Source organism: Pygocentrus nattereri, chromosome 7 (assembly GCF_015220715.1).
Source record: "Pygocentrus nattereri isolate fPygNat1 chromosome 7, fPygNat1.pri, whole genome shotgun sequence".
NCBI classification, from domain to species: Eukaryota; Metazoa; Chordata; class Actinopteri; order Characiformes; family Serrasalmidae; genus Pygocentrus; species Pygocentrus nattereri.
In genome coordinates, this window is record NC_051217.1 from 8,203,842 (window position 1) to 8,225,596 (window position 21,755).

The following is a 21,755-nucleotide window of genomic DNA, read 5'->3' on the forward strand; positions in this document are numbered from 1 at the left end:
TTCTGAAGCACTGATTAACCAAACTGGGTATTGGCTGACAACTACAAATAATATTGGGCTGCTTCAAAGAGTGTGTTAAACAATGGGTAAACAAACACATTCACAAACATTAAAGTAAATACTTATTGTATTGATATCAATTGTATTTGTTCTAATATAATATATAATATAATGATTGAGGCGATAAATGCTTCCAGCCCAGAGAAATAGCTTTTTAAGTGAATTTTCTCAGGTCCCTAAAGCTTTTGCACAATACTGTGTATGTGAGAAGTACATGTCTGTGTCTGTATTAGAGCAGTGAATCATTAGTAACAGGAGGCAGTCACTGACTATGTTACAGGGCAGGGCCTGCAGAGCATGGTGTAAGTGGCGTCGTCGCTCGCCTCCCGCTGACCTGTGCGATGCTCTCAGGGTCCAGGCCTTTGCTGTGTGGTTCGGAGAAGCCTGTATACTGTCCCGAGGAGGTGGACCGGCGGATGGGGGGACTCTCCATCTTCTTCAGGGACTCATGGCGGCTGATGTTGGTCAGGCTGCCGTGGCCCATGCGCCTGCGTCTTTCAGGACTGTCCATGGGCACGGCGGCCCGACCCCGCAGCAGCTCCCGTGGACTGTAGTGGCCCAGCACGGGAGAAGCTCGGTCTGGGTTACCATGGCTACCATGGCTGCTGTGGTTGCCATGGCTACTGTGGCTCTGAGAGGGGTGGATCATGCAGTGGGCGTCGCTGGGTCGTGCCGGGGGCCTGCGGGTCGGTGGATCACTCCTCTTTCTGTGACGGCTGAGGGGGAGAAGGGGGGGGTATCATTATAGAAAGTCTGTCGACTCTGAATGTTTACTTGACACCACTTTTGTGTTCATAAGTTGAAGAGAAATTAAGATTTTTAAAAATGTAATCATTGATTTGAAAATACTTAATATTTTTGCCAAGTCACAAATCTAAATACAGAATGTAAATTGTTAATAAATGTACTTCATTATGTAAATATGCAATTAATTTACATACTTACATTTAAATATTGTGGCAATAATTAGTCATTGAAAGTGCATTACATTATAACCACAGTCAATACAATCTGTTCATGTCAAACAGAGCAGTTTGACTAATGTGGCTTTAAAATGATTCCTCTTGCGTTGCAAATAACGTTTTGGCTGAGAAATACAATCAGTTAAACTGCCAATCTGTGTCCTTGCAAAATTTCAAGCAGTTAATTATGTCAATTAGTGAGAGCTGCCTTTCCTTCATTACTGCATAATCTGACCCTCAATGGGTCTCTCATTAATTCACAGATAATAAGAAGGTTGTAACTGTTCTAACAGTCCATGACCGATAATAATCAGTTAAACTGGTTGAGGTGACAATGTTTATTTTCATAGTAAAACTGCTTAACAGGTTAATTTGCTATTGCAATTATTTGCACTTATAGTGCAATTACATGTTGATAAAGGATCCATTTCAAGGAAAACAGAATTTTTCAAATTTCTTTTAGAATAAAAGATTTTAATTTGTAAACATGACCTAAGTTTCAAACTGTACCATTCTGTCATCCCCCATACAACTCATATGTTGAAACTTGGCTGCAAATACAGCCCATTTTTATACCAATGCTTCCATGATGCCGTGAAAAACCAATGTGCTTACATATATCCACCTATTGAACCTAGAGCAGTTTAACCCAGCCCGCTCACACTGAAGACCTAAGTAGTGTTCCAGCCTGGAATGCTTTTTGAATGAGCCACAATACAGGACAGACTCAAAGGCACAGTAACAAAAGCAGGCCATTTAATTCTAAGTTGGAAAATGATAATGTAAAAATGATATTATTACTGCTTTTCTTACATAAAACCACAAAATATAATAAGTAAATATCAGGGAAAAAGGTCAAATGCAAGAAAAATGGGCCCTTTAAATTCTACAACAGCAGTATAGGTGGACTCAAATATTACTGTGTCTACATTGCCTATTCTAGGGCAGCATAACTGCAGGAGCTTATAGGGAACGGTGGCTGAAGCTGGTTTGATACTGATCTAAAACAAGCTTTAATGAGCTCACAATAGCTACTTATAAAGAGTGGTGACAAAGAGGCTGGTTCTTTATCAACACTTGAAGTCACAAACGTGTAGTACAGTATTCTGACCAGCAGAGTGTGCTCTACACTGTGGCAAAACACTTCTGCAGCACTTTGAGGCACTGCTTTTAGGAAAGTAGTGCTCAAATTCAAACGTGAAAGCTGGACAAATAAGCGAGGACTATATAGCAAGTCATAAAAAGCATTTTTAAGGAAACGATGGATTTTGCTTGACCTCTAACAAATAGCTGCTACTTCACTAGAACTAGCAAAGGGCTACTGGCAACAGCTGTGACATATTTAGGTGAGGATATTTGTCATCGGAAAACTACATTTTACGATTTGATTGCTTTAATTTCATTCTGTGATTCATTCATTCAGACAGGAAACTCTCTTTCCCTGATGGAAGTATGTGCTTAACTGTACTCACAGAAGGAGGAGAGAGTCTAAATAAAGACAAATGCAATGAATGATTTAGAAGTGAGGAGACATTGCTGCAAGTCACAGAACGGGGAAAGTGAGAGCGAGCGAGAGAGAGTGAGAGCAAGAGAGAGAGACAGTGTGAGAGAGCGAGAGAGAGAGCGAGCGAGAGCGAGATCAAGACCATACATGATTGGAGAGGGCTCTGAAAACCTAATAATTTAACAGAATAAACACTGATGAGATCACTAGTGCGTAATGCAACCCGTGTAAATAACCTGCTGAATATGCGCCTATGAACTTTGAATGCCTTTATATCCACATTCAAGCCTTATGCACAGGAAGGATCATGGGTAATCGGAAGTCAAGGGTATTAACAAAGAGTTTGTCCCCCTTTGCTGAAATAACATCCTCTACACTTCTGTGAAGGTGTTACAAACAACCCTATGAGGATTTGATTGTATTCAGTCACAAGAGTATTGGTGTGTTATCTGCATCAGTGGGAACAATAAAAAGACTATATTATGCTGCTCTGGTACAATGAAGATGATTTGAATAAGAATGAACACTGTATTACTGTAAGAATGGGTAAAAGTGTCTCACCTGCTGATGTAGGCATCAGGTAGTCTATCTGCAGGAGAACCCAAATCTATGCTGGAGCACTTCTCTTCCCCTCCATGCCCACTGCTGGCTTCACTGTCAGCCTTCTGACTCAGAGTGTCTGAAAAGGTGTCATCCCTAAGACAAAAAAAAACAAAAAAAAACACAGAAGTACAATCAAAACCCAGTTCAGTCACTTCTGTTTCTCCTTCCAATGGGACGTGCTGCATTGCTTTATGGTACACAAGGTTAATGGACAAACCTTTGCAATATTACACACATACACAAAATCATCATCATCATCATCTAAACCGCTTATCCTTCTGGGTCGCAGCGGGGTGCTTGGAGCCTATCCCAGCTGACATCGGACGGAATGCAGGATACACCCTGGACAGGTCGCCAGTCCATCGCAGTTCAATATTACAAATTCATCAAAAACATATATCCAAAATACTGACTTCACAGGACAAGGAAAAATCTACATCCACAATAGACCACAATGATGCTACATTCTTTCAGGGACAATGTGCAATCGAATTGTGCACATCAGAACTGCCCATCGTTAGCCCACAAGGACGTTTATACATTGATGACTGATCTATTTATTACTTTTCTTTTAAGAATTGATTTTTGTCAAATACTTTTCGTAACCAAACATTATTATACCATAAATGTAATATAACACCAAAATACAACTGAAAAAAAATCTATGACCCTTAACACCAGTTTGAAGTAATTACAGATATGAACACTTGTTACAACGTATAGTGGCACAAGGAAAAAATTATATTTAGGGAAAACGGGAGTAAATATTTTTTATTTCATAACAAAGCTTCATGTGTAAGGTAGCCGTTGCAATATTTGAAGATCATCTGCCGTGTTATCAGTCACGCAGTACACTAAATAGGTAATGGTATTACGTGAGATATGTACAGTTGTATGCATGTGAGATATATGTGCTTAACAGTGCACTCATGGCCCCGAGATTACGGAGGATATCCTGCCTGTGTGGGAGCTATCCCACAGACTTCCTTTGCCTCTAAATGTAGCTCATTACAGTGCCTGACATCATCTGCCTCCTGCCCAACCCTACACTGGCCTGTAAATTCTCTCACCCTCACCTCCATTATCTAAGTGCACACACATCAGCAGAGAGCCACGCCATGAATTATTGATGCATACACATAAAAATGATAGGCTGGCTTTTCTTTGGATCTGGCATCTTTCTGCCCTTTGCCTGGATCCATTAGATTTGCCCTCTCAGCGACAGATCTGATATGTTGATTATGCGTCTAAGGTTGCCTGGGCAGCAGTTGTCACAGCCACAGGATTTGTTTAAAGAAGATTTTAGAGAGGTTGCACTGGAGTGATGTAATGAAAGAGCACCTCCCCTGTTGCTGCCAAGATGAGCAAAGCAGACGAGGACGGCCAACGGGAGAGAAAGCTCTGAGTAATCCCATGGAACAGTGTAACTGACGGGCTAATATCACCCGCCAAGAATCTGTTTCTCCTTGAACTTGGCAAGCTTTGAATCTGCCCAGGAGATGTGAATGACAGGCAGAGAACATCAGAGCCAAAAACATATTGGAAATACGGAGCCAAAAAGCTGAGCTTAAATCGCTCCTAAGATTTCGGGGCAAACCCGAATACAGTCAGCATAGTGCTGGTAACTGTAGCCATCATTAAGTGGGGATAAATAAAATATAAACAATTCTCCTTTCACAAATGTATTAGTGGAATGATGATTCTGGACATCGGTTTTTTTAGTCTGGATAATCTATTACTATAACTATTCACAGGCTGTGCTGTGCTGATATAGTGGGATGTAAAAGTAATATTGTAAAGTAGGTAACAACAGCTGTAACATCCACAGTGAGATAAAGTTAATCAAGTACATAAACAGGCAACCGGTCATGGAGCAATATTGAGTTCTGCAAACTGATTTTATGTAAGGAACAAGCTTGAGGTCTGCACATTTTCACACCCTTGGAGCACAGAGGAAAAGAATTTCACATGCTGGACGGCTTAAAAAAAAAATCTATTGTCTGACTACATAATGCATTTCCTTACTAGATCATGTGAGTACTAAAAAGCTGCAATAATGCAAAAAGCTCTATAAAATTATTTTGAAATAAAAACCTGATAATGACAATACAACATGACGATACCCATCTCTGGTGTTTAGTCATATAAAACATCCAGGTGGGAAGCAGGTGAGAGAAAGCACGCCTTTCAGAGTGTAGGCACTTGTCCTCTAGGTAGAAGCATTAATGAGCTTATTTGCTACTGTTGAAGGTAAAAGCATTTTGTCTACAGGACATCTAGACCAAGTGATATCTTCTGTAGATATATACTCACATGTCCTGCACTACGATGTACTGGTGAGGCACCAGGCCATCTATGCCATTGTGTCTGCCCTCCCACCAGTCTTCTGACGCTCGCTGGTACAGCAGCAAAGATGCCCCCTTCTTGAAGGATAACTCACGAGCCGAGCGGCCAACATAGTCGAACTTGGCAATAGCTTCAATGGGTTCACCTTCTGCACAAAAGACACCAAAGAGAGAACAGTGATGATTCAACCCCTTTTTGTAGAAAGTCCGCTATAGATGACCTACAGAGGTTTAAATGATTAACCTTTTAAAGCCTAAATGCCTCTATGTAGGCCCACAATACAGTTATTTGTTCTTATAACTGCATAACTTGCATTAGTTTCATAGCAGTTAAACCTTAAACATTTATAGTACTTCTTGTATATTTACTCTCATAGGCACCATATTGTGTGGTTTCATTCACCGAAAACAGTAGTAATCCATTTGTACATGACCTTTCTTTGAACTTTATGCTTTAGAAATGAACAGGCTGTTTAAGACTGATTTATGTAAATTACCGCTGTTCTAACTGGCTGCCCTGTACTGTGCTTTATTTAAAAAGCAGTCCACCCTGAAATGTTCTTTATAACTTGAGTGAATGGTGGGGCTAAAGTTTCAGAGGCTGAACAGGTGGATGTGTGCAAGTGTGGATGGTTTTCATGATGTCACAGAAACAAATTCCAATCAGACTGTATTTTTACAGATTTACTTTTACTTTTGATCCTGGGCAGAATCAGTCAGATGGCATGCCTGAGTGCATCCACTGATTTCAGTGGTGGTGACAAACCACACATAATCCCTGAAGGGGCAACAAGCAGAGCCATCCAGGCACTGGAGAGGATATTTATAGAACCCACGTGGAATAAATCCATACAATTCACGCCACTCCACACAGAAGCTGTGCTGGTTTGCTGTGGAATGTGGGATGTGGATCATGTACTGTTAGTGATCAGTGTTTGAACAAAGGTGTCTGAACGCAGTGATTTTAATGACTTCCTGCCTTCGTTGCGATGACCCTCTTTATGTAAGGACTCATTAGATCTACTGAGGGCTTTGATGCATATAAAGTAGCAGCAGTCGTGGCAGCATTGGCTGTTCCCATCCTGAGCTGTCACATTAGCATCGTGTCCTGGCTGCGATCAGGAGCCCTCCCAAGACCACACTCCCAATACAGAAGGTCTCCACCGAGGAAGGGTGGAATATCAAACCATTTGTTGCTCTGTACAACTCACCACACAGTTACTTTTGTGTCAAAATGTGGAGCATAAAGTTACTTCAAAGGAACAAAAATTGCATTTTTTAAGAGCAAGTATGAAAGAGTAAAACAAACAAAAAAGCAGGCAGAGTCTTAGGTTTATAGCAGTGAAGCATCACAGCCAACAAGGGCTGGGCAAGTGAAAAGCAGGACTAAAAATAGCTCCTGCTCCTTTATCTCCCAAACCCCATTAAGTCAGACAGGGGGTCCCTGGGCACCAACTCCACTGCTGCTACACACCTACACACTGCACTCCCTCACAACCAGATTCACACTGCAGAAACAGACCACAAAAAAGAAGAGCTATGCAATACACAAGTGTCCCTGCACAGGATCACTGCCATAAAACTTCATAACTACTTCATTATTGTTATTACTGGTACTAGTAGTGGTAGTAATACTAGTAGAATAAATCTTTTGCATAATGTACTAAACACATGTCTTTCCTCCTCCTACAAAGTTACCATTTTTGTCTGACAGAAATGACTGGCAAGAATGAAAATATTCAAAACATTCATGCGGGAGAACTTGCACATGCCTTAATATTACGTGGAATTGCATGTGCCTTTATTTATTTTTTAACAAGCAACACTTGCTACTGAAATGCCTGGCAAGATTGAAAATCAGAACATATTCACAACAAACTCACGTAGGAGGCCTTACACATGCCTTAATATTATTTTCCAGCGCAAACACACACACACACACACACACACACACACACACACACACACACACACACACACACACACACACACACACACACACACACACACACACACCTTTAGTTTACATTCAACAAGCAATACATTTGCCTTGTTTTAGAAGAGCCATAGCAGAAAGAAATATTATTATAAATGAGATGGTTTATTTTCAATATCTATGACCCCAGATATATACTATTATTTTAAGGGGAGCTCAAAGTCTTTCAGGACTGATGTGCACATGGCTGTGGTAGCTTGTATACAAACGCATCCAGAATATGAGGTGATGCAGGACTGGTCTCATGTCACTCATATTTCAGCCATTATGGTCATCCAATTGAGCAGTGGGATCAACAGTTCAGTTTCACAACGTGGTTTCATGTCACTGCTAGTTCATCATATGTATGTCACTGGTTTGGGTTGATTGGTAAACCAGTGTCAAGTAAAATATGACTTCATTATGAATGACAGAGGTGTAGGCATCACTGCTGGACAACAAAGACACCAACCAGCATGAATCTCTGAAAGAATGAAGCGCATAAAATAGGCAATGAACTAAATTAGAATGTAGACGAATGCAATGGAGTAAAAGCATTTTTTCCTTATACTTGAGTAAAAGTGTAAAGTATCCACTATTAAAATGAATTGCACGTGTACCATTTCTTTATAAGGTTCTGTACATAAAAGTAAAGTCAATGTAGTGCTATCTCTGCAAGTGATAAAAGTGCCATAAGATGCTAGAAGATGAGAAAGAAAACTCCTCCTCAAAACTGGGTATAATCCAAAAGAATAAATCCCATTTGCAGTCAGGCTAGTGGTGCCCTTGGAGACCATGCGCTGGGCTGGAGACTCAAAGGCCTACTGGGCTAATAAGGCCTTGATGAGAAAAGGTGGAAGGGCATCTTCTCTTTGGCTCTGTAACAGGACTGCACAGTCAATGAAACATGACAAGCAGGAATCTGCTCTCTCTCGATTAATAGGGCTCGTCAAAGGCCAGGCACTCTGTTAATAAAGGTAACAGAGGGGGGATCAATACAGTTGCATGTTCCTGTCGGTCTCTTCGTATCTTTTGCTGAACCTCAGCCTGATGGACGTTCATTCACAGAGTGTCCTCAGCTGACCTCTCCACACAGCAGAGTGCCGTCAGGGTGTTGGATAGAGCAGAGTACACACTGCCAGGGCAGCCCTGCAGGTAGAAGCCTAACACACTGCTCAGTGTGAGCATAAACATAGTGAGGCATAACCACTAACACCAAGCAGACAAAACAAAGACATAATGCAGAGCTGAAGCACAGAATGTTCCTGAAGACCTGCTGTGTCGTGCATGTAGTCCAGGTTTTCCAGTCTTTAATTTTTGCTTTTACTGACATGAAAAACAATTCAGTCTGTTTTCTACTGATAAATAATCACTAGAATAGACTTGGAAATGGCTAAAAGAAACATACTGACATACATAAAAAGAATACTTATTGTATTCATTTTATTTGTGTTTATTGATTTTCAGAATAACTTGCATTGAAAATTAAGATTTCTAACAGAAATTACATACAGGAGTCACCCACTTATCAGCACAGACCCCATTTTTTTCAAAACTTCTTCTCACTGATGTTTACTGTCACCCACCCATGCAGGATCATGAAGAGGACCACTACCAAAAAAGTGTTTACAATTTATTTAACAGCAGACTGGTAACTCTGTAAAGTCATATTTTAATGAACATTTTTATGAATCTTTTTACAGATTCATGAATGATGAAACTCAAAAGACTGCAGATATTTATTTTTGGTCCAGATGAGATCAAGGCAAAACATAAGAACACAGAACATCAAGCATGCAAGGAACTGATTATCTTAACCATAACTTTGGCTACTTAATTTACTGATTATATTCACAAGTAGGAGATGAACAATCTAATTCCCATAGAATAATACCAATTCAAATAAAATGTCAAAATAATCATAGCTAAAAAGCCCATGACACAGCGCTATCTGCCAACCAGAGATGATGTGTTGCCCTTGTTCCACCGCACTCACCACTGACTTCAGACTACCACACTGCCATATGGGCTTCCTGGTGACCTAGAGGAGAGCTAATGACTCGTACTATGTAGTCCAAATAAAGACACACGGTGCTGACTTTTTTCCAGCTCACATGCACACAGAGCTTTAAACAGGCCATGCACTGCATGCAGTTAACGTGAATCAATGTCAAAGACTGTTGAACTCAGGGGCATATTACCAGCAAACAGAGCATGGATGCACTGACAACAGTAGAAAAAACAGGTGGGTAAAGTTGAGTATTGGGTCTGTGTACTGACAGCTGTTTTACTTAAGAAGCTCAAGCTGGTAACTAATAAGTGGTAAATGCGTACACAGTTTTTAGTTTCACACAATACACTTAGTACACTAAAATATAAATATACTTGTATATTATCTTTTACGGTATACGCGTCATGTTCCACTTTGCACATTTGCACCCGTTTCATCTGTGATGTCATATTTCACCCACAATGTAAAACCCTATATATGTAGTTTTCATGGTGTAGATATTTGTATAAATGTATATTTTATGAATATGTTTACTCTGTGACTGTGTCTTTGTACATGTTGTGTCATTTTTTTACTGTTTGTATTTTGTATTGTCCATTTATTAGTTCACCAATTGAACCAAGACAAAGACTTGTACAACTTGGCCAACTTGGCCAACAAAGTCATATTGAAAGACATTAATCTCTGCACTGATCTGTCTTAGTCATGAGCTAAGACTGTGTAACATCTCCTAGAGACACCATGTTCTGGGACATGTTCTCTTCTGATACTGATTCTAACACCTGAATTTGGGATGTTGGCTGATGCCACATCACAATCTGATTTTTCTTCTTCATTTTAAAATCTGTATACCCACATAACATGCTGTTATCACTGAAGAAATCATTACAAAATCTGATACACCTATTTGAAGAAATAAAAGTAATTAAGGATTTATAAAATGAGGCACACTGGACAAGTATTCAATCATGTTTTTCTCATGTATTTTAGGGCTTTGAAGTGTAACTGATCATTGTAGACATCTTAACTATTGCATCATTATATCAAAATCAACCAAATATCTGAGTTTTTTCCCCCTACATTAAAGTGATATAAATGTAGGAGTCTGGCATAGGTACTTGCAAAGCTGGTGTAAAGCACAAGAACATTAGAAATGCTCAGCTAGAAAGGGCTTTTATTCTGACATGCTATCGTGCTTTATTAAAGGTGGCTTTTATTTTACACAAAAGGCGCACTTAGCATTTCCAGCAAAACATCTACTTAAACAAACCTGTAATGTGACCTTTCACAATAATTAGCTGTATGTAGAGCATTCAGTTCTAATAATAAAACCACAGTGAGAATTTGATGTGTATCGTGTTTTGGAATGAGACTTCAATTTTGAGCAACTTCATCTAAGAATCAGCATCAATAGTGGATCAGTCATGTCTGGTCAGTACCTGGTCCTTTTAAAAAGCGCAGTATCTGTGGCGATACTGATTCAGTGTGTGGGATAGGTGCATCACCTATACGCTATTTTCCTCTGTTTGTTATATAACACGTGAAGCTCTGTAAAATGCACTTTAAAATAAAACCTACTTATTTAAAACAAAAGTGTATAGGCTGGTCCTGCTGTTTTGCATGTAGACATGTAGCATTCATTTCGTCTTTCCCCTACATGTGCCCATTTTCCTCACTCTCACCTCCACAGTCAATTGCTGAGATTTTTTTCCCTCCTCAAGTGTGTTTTGCTCTCTAATAGCCCTCTCTGTACATTCCACTTCACCCATGAGAGCAAATGGCTCTGACTGCACTGCAGGGGTTCACATCTTTTAAAATGGACTGCAGCCCTGTTCAAACAGCAAATACACAGAGAATGACTAGCACACAGTTATTCAACTTGTCTCAGACATACTGAGCAAAGCATACTAACTAGCTCTCAGGACCAAGGCAAATGCATGGAGTCAGAGAAGCTCACACACTTTCAGGATATGAGGTGCTGGTCTACAGCCAATCGTAACTGCTTGACAGGGTAAAGTTTCCAGAATGACTACAACCATGGAGTGAAAAACTAGTGAAAAGATATTCTCTCAAGGCGAATGATTAGCGGCCAGTAATTCGACCCGAGCGTCTTATTATGAAAGGCAGGCATAATTGTGAGAGAACCTAAGGGAATTCTGTGTTGAGGCAAAGCAGTCAGTTGGGTTCAACCAGCTATGAGTACCCCATTGAGTGTGTGCTGGCAGGACCCGCCCCCGAAACACCCCACTAGGACAGAAATATTTGGAGTAAAATGATGGCAGCTGAGATTTCAGACTTGTGGAGCTCAGCGATGAATGGGGGCCTGTAAATGATAGCCTACATCTGTGGTGGCTGATGGAAAATCTGGCATACATGAAGCTAATCAGCTGTATGTGTAGGTTCTGATGGCTAGGTGAATAAAAATATTTGATTCATGGGGTCTGAGTGGATAAATAACTGCATATGAGTCATGGAGTCTGAATGGGTAGCAAGAATAACAGGCCAAACTAATCTTCTGCATGTAGAAATGCTGTCTATAGAGCTGATGATGACCGATGGTTGTAAATGACAGGTTTGTATAGTACGTCAGAGCAAATCAGGGGCAAATAAGTTATGGGTTCTGTTTCAGCCGTCATGGAAATGAGATCTGTCTTTTTGACAGTGTTTGGAGAGAAACTAATTGGGCAGATGATTAGGGCGGAGCTTTGGGAACGGACACTGGCGCCTCACATGGATGACGTTTAGCACAGTATGTGAAGTCTCCATAATTTCCTCATAAAGTAGCCTACAGTTATATGCAAAAGTTTGAACACCCTCAGTCAATTTACATGTCTTAGACAGCTCATCCTTTACAGGGAACAAACTTAAATACAGCATATTGGAAAACATAAAAATAAAAAAAAATGTGCCATAACTTTTGCACAAGCCAAATTTTATCTTTTAATTGCTCCCAATATGTTAAATTCAGCAAATGAACAGTAACTGTGCATTAAAATGTGTAGAAGTGTGTTCTCTGTAGATGATGTGTTCACCTATTTAGACTTCAAATCAACAAAACATGTATTTTGACTATACGTGATTTCTGAATATGTTTTTAAAACGTTAAAGTGGCTCTTAATTTCAGGTTTTTAGGTCCCTCCTCATTCAGAGAGATAGAAGTCTGGTCCTGTTTGACTGGAAATAATTTTCCAGGAATGTCTGCTGAGTGGACAGACTTTCCAATAAGGACTCTGAATTAGCACAGGCTGTCAATCAGGTGGTCAGGAATATGCAACAGATTGAGGGTCTCACCCACAAAGCAGCACAAAAAGAGTTAACAAAGAAAATACGAAGTATAAAACTCATTTTAATGGTGCTCCTGGGAAATTTTGGAAGGTAACTGAAATGTATGAAACAGTTTGGTGAATTCTTTAACACTGACAGAAAAAGCCACTGTACTGGGTCTTGATGTTACAATAACAGATGATAGCAATGTTTTTTCTACTGTAACGTTACTATTTTAAAGATTCATGTTTTTCTTATAACAGTGGAAACTTGCTGAAATGGTTAACTGTCCAGGCTTCCTTTTGGGAAGGTCTGTCCTGCATTAGTGTAGCAGTTTGGAAAATTCAGTCACCCTCTTGAACTCATTATAAATTCATGGTTTAAACAATCTACCCATGATCACACATGATCTGTCTGAGAAGCCTTAAAGAAAAACAGTGCAAAAGATGACTTCCCTCTGTTCACACAAATGAGGAGAATATGAGCAGTTCAGCTGTAGAGCAAAAGACAAGACACATGACTGTTTCCAGTAGGATTATGTGCAGCTTATTGCTCTGACTGGCTTTTCCTCTCCATTCGTTTGATGAGCTACATTGAAGACACATCCAGATGTTCACCATGACTGGAACCCTCAGCTTGTTTTTTTACACATTCAGTATATCTCCAGAAAAGACTGTTTGCATGCAGCACCTCGCCTGGAACACTGGTTTGTTTTTGCGTCTGATGAAACTTTTAACTCATGTTCTTTTGTAGGTTTTGTAGATCTGAAGGCCTCAAAGTTAGAGCTGTGTAAAGAAAAGTTGTGGGGAGATTCAAGTTAAATGAGGCAATATTAAACAAATTCTTTGATGAAACCTGACATGGACTGCAAATAAAGATGTCCCAATATGATTTCAAAGATCAGGATCAGAGCCAATCCATTCATATTTTAAAAGACTGAATCAATAATTAAACATGCTATAAAAGCATTTGTGCAAAAATGTAGGATCAAAAAAAAAAAAAAATATATCAGTGCGCACACTACACGCATACTAAAATGTGACTGCAGGATTTTGAAGTATCTGGTGTATCTACAGTGATGTAGCTCTAAAATGAGTCTCCTTACTGCAGAGACAGCACTGATCACTATATCATCTCTCATGTTAATACTATGCAATATATCATAACCTGCTGCTGTAATGACACTTTCACTACGCACTTTACACTGTAATATTGCTGCGACTCCAAGTTATGTCTATAATGTGCTTTTAGTTTACCTCATACCACTCAGTGCCTGCTATTATGTAAATATGCAAATACACATACTTTTATTGCTTCTCTTAACTTATCTGTTTTTATTTATATTTTCCATATAGTATACGTAAGCTTATGTGAAATTGTGTCTTGGTACTGAAACACTGCATTTTCCCTTTGGGATCAATAAAGACCTATCTAACTTTGAAGAGGACATATGCTACATTTTTTTGTACCTATTTTTTCCCCACTTAAGACATTCGTCTGATTATATGCACCAAAAAAGTCACAGCTCTTCACATGACCATTTCCATCTCTATTTATCTCTTTTTTTTTGTTTTTGTTAGCTATAAAATTAATATTTGTAACTGACCAGTCCAGGCAGACATACTTCTAACTTCAGTGATAACATGCGCGATATACATTTTGATCGAAAACAATTAATTTTAAAGATTTTTTGGGGGGCTGAATTTCCATATACGCGCCGGTATGGCATGGTACATTTTGGAAACGTTAACAATAATTACATATGACGATAAGCTCTTAAAATAAAGGGAAATTTTGCTTTTACATATTAAGGACCATTAAATAGCATTGTGTAGTGCTGCCATAACATCTACAAAAACAAAGATTTCAGATTAGATATCAGATTAGACTATTAAATGCCTGATGCAGACTAAGGGGTGGGGAAAAAAAAAAAAACAACAACAAAAAAAAACTTGCTTGGGACATCCCCAACGACAACACAACAAAGTCTGCTCAAGTAGAAAAAAAAAAAAGATTACTGGCACATGTTTTGAGCTTTAGTAAGGACGCAGCAGGCTAGAGCAAGTTTCCCTGTTTCTCGAAACCCATGTTTCTCTCCTCTCAGAGGATTAGAATATGAAAGGAGGACCAAAGCTCCCTGGCCCAAGTTCCCTGCCCCTACTGCCAGGTCATTTCATTACGAGCCCTGAAAAGCAGGATTTGCCACAGAGGCCAGTACATTTAACCCTCAATACTCAAAGTATCCAGACTCAACCAAGAGTTCAAAATTAAAATCAGTACTGGTCTCTACTTTTACTGATGCTCAAATTCAATATATTGTTGTCAATTCCCAGCACAAGAGGCAGGCATTAGCATGAACCCAGATATGTAGGTCGGCTCAATTACACCCGTGAGCATTCACACAGAGATCCAGAGAAGAGCTGAAGTTACCGAGGTGGTTTCCAGTCCATGATCACAGCAGCATGCTCTTAGAATCTTAATAAAGCACTACAGCTCAAAAGAGCTTTTCAGAGACTTTTGGGTCCAAGCTGAACGTGAACATGAATAATAGCAAAGGTCTCTTGCTGACTTGAGTAGAAATGTGCTGGATTATAGTGAGGGGAGGAGGAAATTCTACTTCAGACTTGACAGAGACTTGATCCAGTCACCACAAATGTTGAGAAATGTGAGGGATTTAAGATACTGGATAACCACAGTAGTGCAGCATACAGCCTGAATGAGACTATACTCTGAATCAAGCAGCAGAAGCTGTACTATACAATAAAGACACAGTGCATACATATTGTACTTAGTTATTTATAGTAATTTGTTGTCATGTGCCTTGAGAAAGGGGTTACCACTTTCAAATTATGAGGTCTCTTATTACTATAACTAGGATTGTCATGACCACGAACATTCTGTTGACAATTAACTGAAATATAAATAAGTGCAACTAACAAATGATTTGCATGATTAGCTATCTTGCTCCCGAGCTGTTCTTAAGGAGTAGGCATTATTTATTGCTATTGTGATAAACTGTGTCACATCAAAATGTTTTCCCTATCATGTCATGGATACTGTCAATACCTAAAGAACACTCAAAACTGCATATTTCATTATAAAGCAAGCATAAATAGTCCTGTTTAATTGGATTAAGTGTAGTATGTGAAACACAATAAAAAAAAAAATCACTGTACTCATAGTTTTTGATATTAATTGTAAATGTGATTACATGGGATTTGTTTTGTTATCAAACCCAGAAATACTAAATATTGTGATACATACCTGTACTGTGAAAATTTCCTGAAGTATCATGACATTATATTTTTGCCCCATTGCCCACCCTTAACTCTCAACCAAAGACAGAAATACCTGGAGATCAAACATTACTCACTGTGGTCCTCTAAAGGTGTTGTAACACTATACCCATAATGAGCCTAAATAAACGTGTTGTTTTCTTTTATGTAGCTGCGTTTGCCTCAAAACCAAGGAATAAAGGAGGATCGAAGTCACATTCTATTTGTTGTGATGTAAACATATGCTTGTAAAAGCAAACAACTGTCAAAACAAATTACAATCAGTTAAAATAATTTTGATCAGATAATTATGTACTAATTGTGACAGGCCTAATTACAACTTTTTTCTTGACCCTACATAGCTTTATCAGTTATTGTGGAATCATCTACATCTGTATTAACTGTTCTGCACACATATGGACACATCCAGAATTGCTCAATTTTTTCTTCATTTATCATGTATCAAAAGTTTAGAATCACAGTTTTCAGTGATATTAAAGCAAATTTGCTTGATACATGGTCCAATGTAGTTATATGATTCTATTCTACACATTTATAGGTCTTAATATAAACTTGTAGAGTACTAGAATTATATTGGTCTCATTTTAAACATCTATCAAGCAAAATGTCTTTAATATTACTGAACTTCTGAATGGTAGTGCAGGTGATTGGAAATTCAAACGACACTTACCATCCTCACTGGTGTGGGTCTCTGCTCCCCCGTCCTGGTCCACCTCTTCCAGCACTCCATGCTCACTGTAGGGACTCTCACTGTGGAGAAGACAGCAGCATAGGGGTAAGACTCATTGTACCAAAATAAAAAAATCCGACATAATGGCAAAAATATCACAACCTAAATCACAAACACAAATCTCCTTGTGAAACCAGCTCAATGGTTACTAAAACTATTAAACTAGGTGCACCAGACCAAGATTACAGTAAAGACACACGAGATGGAGGGAAGAATAAAAGGTCACCAACTGATCATTTGTCTGGTATTTTATCTGATAAAAGTTTTCCACTGAGTAAAGCTACAGTTGCCTGAGGATGTGCATGCTGCCTAAAGCAGGCTGTCATTAGTATTCTGGAGGCTGCTATCAGGGTGATTGGGACGCCGTCAGAGACACAGTGTGGGCACACACACTGGCACTAATGTCCCTCACATCCAAACAGATTACCACTGACACATCCATATGACACTTCCAACTAAACACTACCAGCATCTCATCACAGAAAAGATCACAACTTTGTGAACCAAGGCTCTCTGCATGTCCAAGCATGTGACAGAGAATTTTTTTTTTATTGTGAATTGCACTTCTTTGGGGAGGAGGGGACAGAGAGGGGGACGGGGAGGAGGGGACAGAGAGGGGGACAGAGAGGGGGACAGAGAGGGGGACAGAGAGGGGGACAGAGAGGGGGACAGAGAGGGGGACAGAGGAGTCAGGGGGAGAGAAAAAAAGACAGAAACGTAACAAACAGAGGAATAGGGAGAGAGAAAGGGATAAAGAGACAGCAACAAATAAAAGGGAATGAGAAAGGGATAAATTGAGATGGGCAGACAAAGATGAAAAGAAAGAAAAAACATCTCTCGAGAGTAGAAAGAAAGTGAGAGAGGGGAGAGAAAATGGGGAGAGGGGCATAAAAAGAAGGGTAGAAAAAGAAAGAACAGAGACAGAGAGATGGACTGGGAGGAGAGAGAGATGCAAAAGACAGAGAGAGGGAGAGAGGAATAGAGGGAGAGGGGGTGGGAGAGAGAGGGAGAGAGAGAGAGAGAGAGAGGGGGAGAGGGAGGGAGAGAGAGAGAGAGAGAGAGAGAGAGAGAGAGAGAGAGAGAGAGAGAGAGAGAGAGAGAGAGAGAGAGAGAGAGAGAGACCATGAAACAGAAACGCAGAGAGAGCATGAGAGGGAGTTATAGTGTGTGTATGGAGGAGCCGGTGATTTTCTACAGCTGGAAGCTACAGCTAGATGAGGTGGAGTGTTTTCTTTAAGATGAAGGAACGATACACTTCTCTCATACATACACACACACACACACACACACACACACACACACACACCCTGTAGAAGTTGGCAGAAGATCTTTGTTCTTCTCCTCTGCTCCTCCTTAAGGAGCACACAGAGGAATTACCTTCCCATTGTTGCTGAGCTTTCCTCACCTTAATGACCATAATCTTCATGATCATCTGGGTCTGTCTCACCTAGTTCAGCTAGACATTTAACCATTCACAACAAAAGAGTCCTGTCCTGTCAAAGACACCTCATCATTTTATCTAATTACCCACACCCTGACTCCAGAGCCAGCACAGACCCTGCTGGGCCTCCAGCCCTCCCCCCAGACACACACACACAAACACACCTGGCCTTCAAAATGTAACCCTAATGAAGGCCTCTGGCTCAGAGCCTCAGAAACCTGGAAATATATTCAACATCTGTTGAACGTCTAAAAGCTGGACTTAGGATTACAATTCATACACATTGAAGCTGTAATTATTGTGCAACACATAGATGACTGTCAAAAAGCAACCTAAAATGAACCCTGGCTGGCCTTTTTATCCAGAATGGAAATTGATATATACTATGAAATAATATGCTAAAAAAACAATTTACACTTCTCCACAAGTGGTGTTGAGATAAGACGGACAGAAAAACTGCAACTTTTACTTTCCAAAATAAAAATAGCTTTTAATCACAATAAGAACACTTCTATAACTGTTGACTCTCCTGCAGACATATACTGGAAAAAAAATATGCTATAATAGGAAAATCCTTTAAAATATTGAAAGCCATACAACAAAATAATCAAGGTACTGGGCTCACAGTCAGATCATTTAGCTTTCCAAGCCCAGAACACATTTTCAGCCAGACCTACCAAAGTAATGACCCAAACCTTGCCTCCTGGCAACTCCATGCTCTAATCTCCTCTCACTTGTCTCTCTCACAGAGCTGTGCCAACATCACCAAATACCCACCCAAGACCAGTCTCATCGCTTAATACGCATCTCTCACCAGTAGTCTCCTCCTGCCATGCATTTCTCATACACAGGACCATCCAGCTCCTTGGCATCAGGGAAGATGGTCTCGTGGTGGATGATGATGGTCTTGATGACCTCGTTGACATGAGCCTGGCACGACACCTGGTCCTGGATGTCTGGAGTGGGCATGAGGGTGGGGCCAAAACAGATGGCCAAATTGTAGGGGTCCATCATGTTCTCGTCGCTGTACTGGGACAGACTGCAGGCACACAGCAAGAAGCACAATGATATACAGATACTAAAGCCATGGAGAGAGAGTGATGCATGAGTCATCAGATCACAGACAAAGTGCATAGCTGCTATGAAAGAATAATACTAATAAACAAGAATAAATGGTTTTACTTTGTTTATATACACAGTAATGAAATGCAGTGTGAGTGTTGCAATAGAGTGCTGAAACACAAGAAGACACCATCAGAAACTGTTTCATACACAATTACAGTCTTCATGATTAATTATAGCAACCATGTGTGAAAGATGACAGTGTCTGCTTCAAAACTCAATGTGTCTTACTGGTGCTTTTTTGGGGGGACAGCTTTGTCACCCAACTCTGGCACAAATGGAAACACTCTTAGATATACTGCATATAACTCTAATAAACACACACTTTTAAACAATAAAAAAAAGAATATTTGCTATTAATTCTGTGAGAACTTATCAAGTTTTCAAAACTGCTCATCAGCCCAATGTTGTAAAAATGAACAAAAGCAGAGACATTTAGGCATCAAGGGGCAGCTTCTACTGTTTTTAGCATACTTTTGTCTATTTTTATACAACCCCTTTTCCAAAAAAGTTGGGATGCTGTGTAGAATGTAAATAAAAATAGGATGCAATGATATGCAAATCACGTAAACCATATTTTTAAAGGAAAATCTTACAAAAGCAACAAATCAAATGCTGAAACTGAAAAATTGTATTGTTTATATACATAATTCCTTCTTTATATTTCAGAGTTTTAACTTGCATTTGTGGATGCAGCGACAAACTGCGTTCACAGACAGTGGTTTTTGGAAGTGTTTCCGAGCCCATGCAGTGATTTCCACTAAAGAGTCATGTCTGTTTTTAACGCAGTGCCGTCTGAGTGCTCAGAGATCATGGCCAGCAAATACTGTTTTTTGGCCTTGTCCCTTGCATACAAAGATTTCTCCAGATTCTCTGAATCTTCTCTGATATTATTTGCCGTAAATGATGAAAAACAAAAGTTCTTTGCTACTTTACATTGAGAAATGTTATTCTTGAATTGTGGACAACACTTTAACACTGAGCCACTTAAGTATATTATCTCTGTCTTTTTGTGTTTAATATATTTTAGTTCCTCTTCATTACTTCTGAAAGACTCGGCCTCTTTGGGATTCTCTTTTTATACCCAATCATGTTACTGACCTGTTGCCAGTAAACCACCAGGTGTTTTTTTTAAGCATTACACATTTTCACTCAACTTTTCTGGAACTTGCTTTTGCATCAAATTCACAATGGGCAAAATTTCTCAGTTTCAACATTTGCTGCCTTTGCACAATTTCAATGAAAAATATTGTTTAAATTATTTGCACATTATTTTTATTTAGATTTTGCACAGCATCCCAACTTTTTTGGAAATGGGGCTGTAGATAGTGTTACAGTCAGAAACCACATAAGCAAGTCTATCTTAGATTACTTAACATTTCAAAGTAGTCTAACACAATCGTGAGATGATTAGGTGTGCAGTTTAAACAATGCTGAATGGTGATTCTAGTAAGCTTTTAGTGTTAGTTTACTCATAGATCCAGTGTAAAATTAAATAAGCTTCAGACACCAAATACATCTTGGCTGATCAACTAAACTTGGGTAAATTAGATTTTTCACCAAAGTAATTCTTTGTTGACCAAATATGAGAGTAAATGCACCACATTTTTTCTATCGCTCCTGCTGTGTTGCATTGAATCTGGCCACGTCATGCTTTCAAAAACAACACTTTTCATCTGGACTTTTCATCTTAAAACTCAAAAAAACTGAAGTGTTAGAGGTGGTCTTCCCTGGCTGAGCCACATCAAAGACACCATCTCAGTAAACATATCAATTTGCTTGTGTGGATAACTGATTTAACTGTACTCATACGGAACAGACACATGTAGCTAGATCTGTGAAAGCTGGTTATAACTGCAGAAACCAGGCACATCACATCAGTATTTCACAGTGAGTGCCTCTCTTCCCTGCTCATCAGCTGGACTGACTGAGGATAAACAGAGATGCTGTGGGTGCATGAACAGAACAGTTAGATACAGGGCTTCCAGGGCTTGTTTTCTCTCCACCTCAGTGCACCATTAATGTGAGCAGCACAGCTGGAGCCTCTGACGCTGCTGGATGTCATTGTTTCATATCCTGAAGTTTACATTTGGGTGTTGCTATGAGCATCTTTGTAATCCAGGTCAGTGAGTGGAAATATCTCTGGTCCTGATGATCATTCTGAAAAACTATACACTTTTATGCAGCATTTTTATGCAGCATTTACAGTAGTTCCATTCTAGACACAGTCGCCACATCAGAATGGTAGTGGCATGGTACTGTGGGTATCCAGCAAATATCTGGCCAACAGTGGTCATTAGACTTGTCATGGTGATGAAATTTTAGCTGGTGATTATTTGCCATGTATACAATTATGCTTAACAGGTGTATTGCCTTTTTTGCTTACTTTATGCATCTATTAAAGTATAAACCTAAAGTAGCCAAACTGGCAGATTAGTTTTC

The 21,755-nt window shown here is 39.5% G+C and overlaps 1 protein-coding gene across 3 annotated transcripts in view; it reads right to left on the reverse strand.

Moving 5' to 3' along the window:
- Window positions 1-21,755, reverse strand: part of srgap1a (SLIT-ROBO Rho GTPase activating protein 1a) — a 128,697-nt gene that overhangs the window by 6,924 nt on the left and 100,018 nt on the right. For 2 of the 3 annotated variants that reach the window (XM_017683241.2, XM_017683316.2), the window contains exons 17-21: window positions 19,006-19,230; window positions 16,691-16,770; window positions 5,443-5,623; window positions 3,088-3,222; window positions 395-776 (exon numbers count right to left, since the gene is read on the reverse strand). In XM_017683241.2, the coding sequence (XP_017538730.1) occupies window positions 395-776; window positions 3,088-3,222; window positions 5,443-5,623; window positions 16,691-16,770; window positions 19,006-19,230 (1,003 nt within the window). Of the gene's footprint in view, window positions 1-330; window positions 777-3,087; window positions 3,223-5,442; window positions 5,624-16,690; window positions 16,771-19,005; window positions 19,231-21,755 lie in introns of all 3 variants that reach the window. The other variant, XM_037539945.1, reaches the window with a different exon arrangement.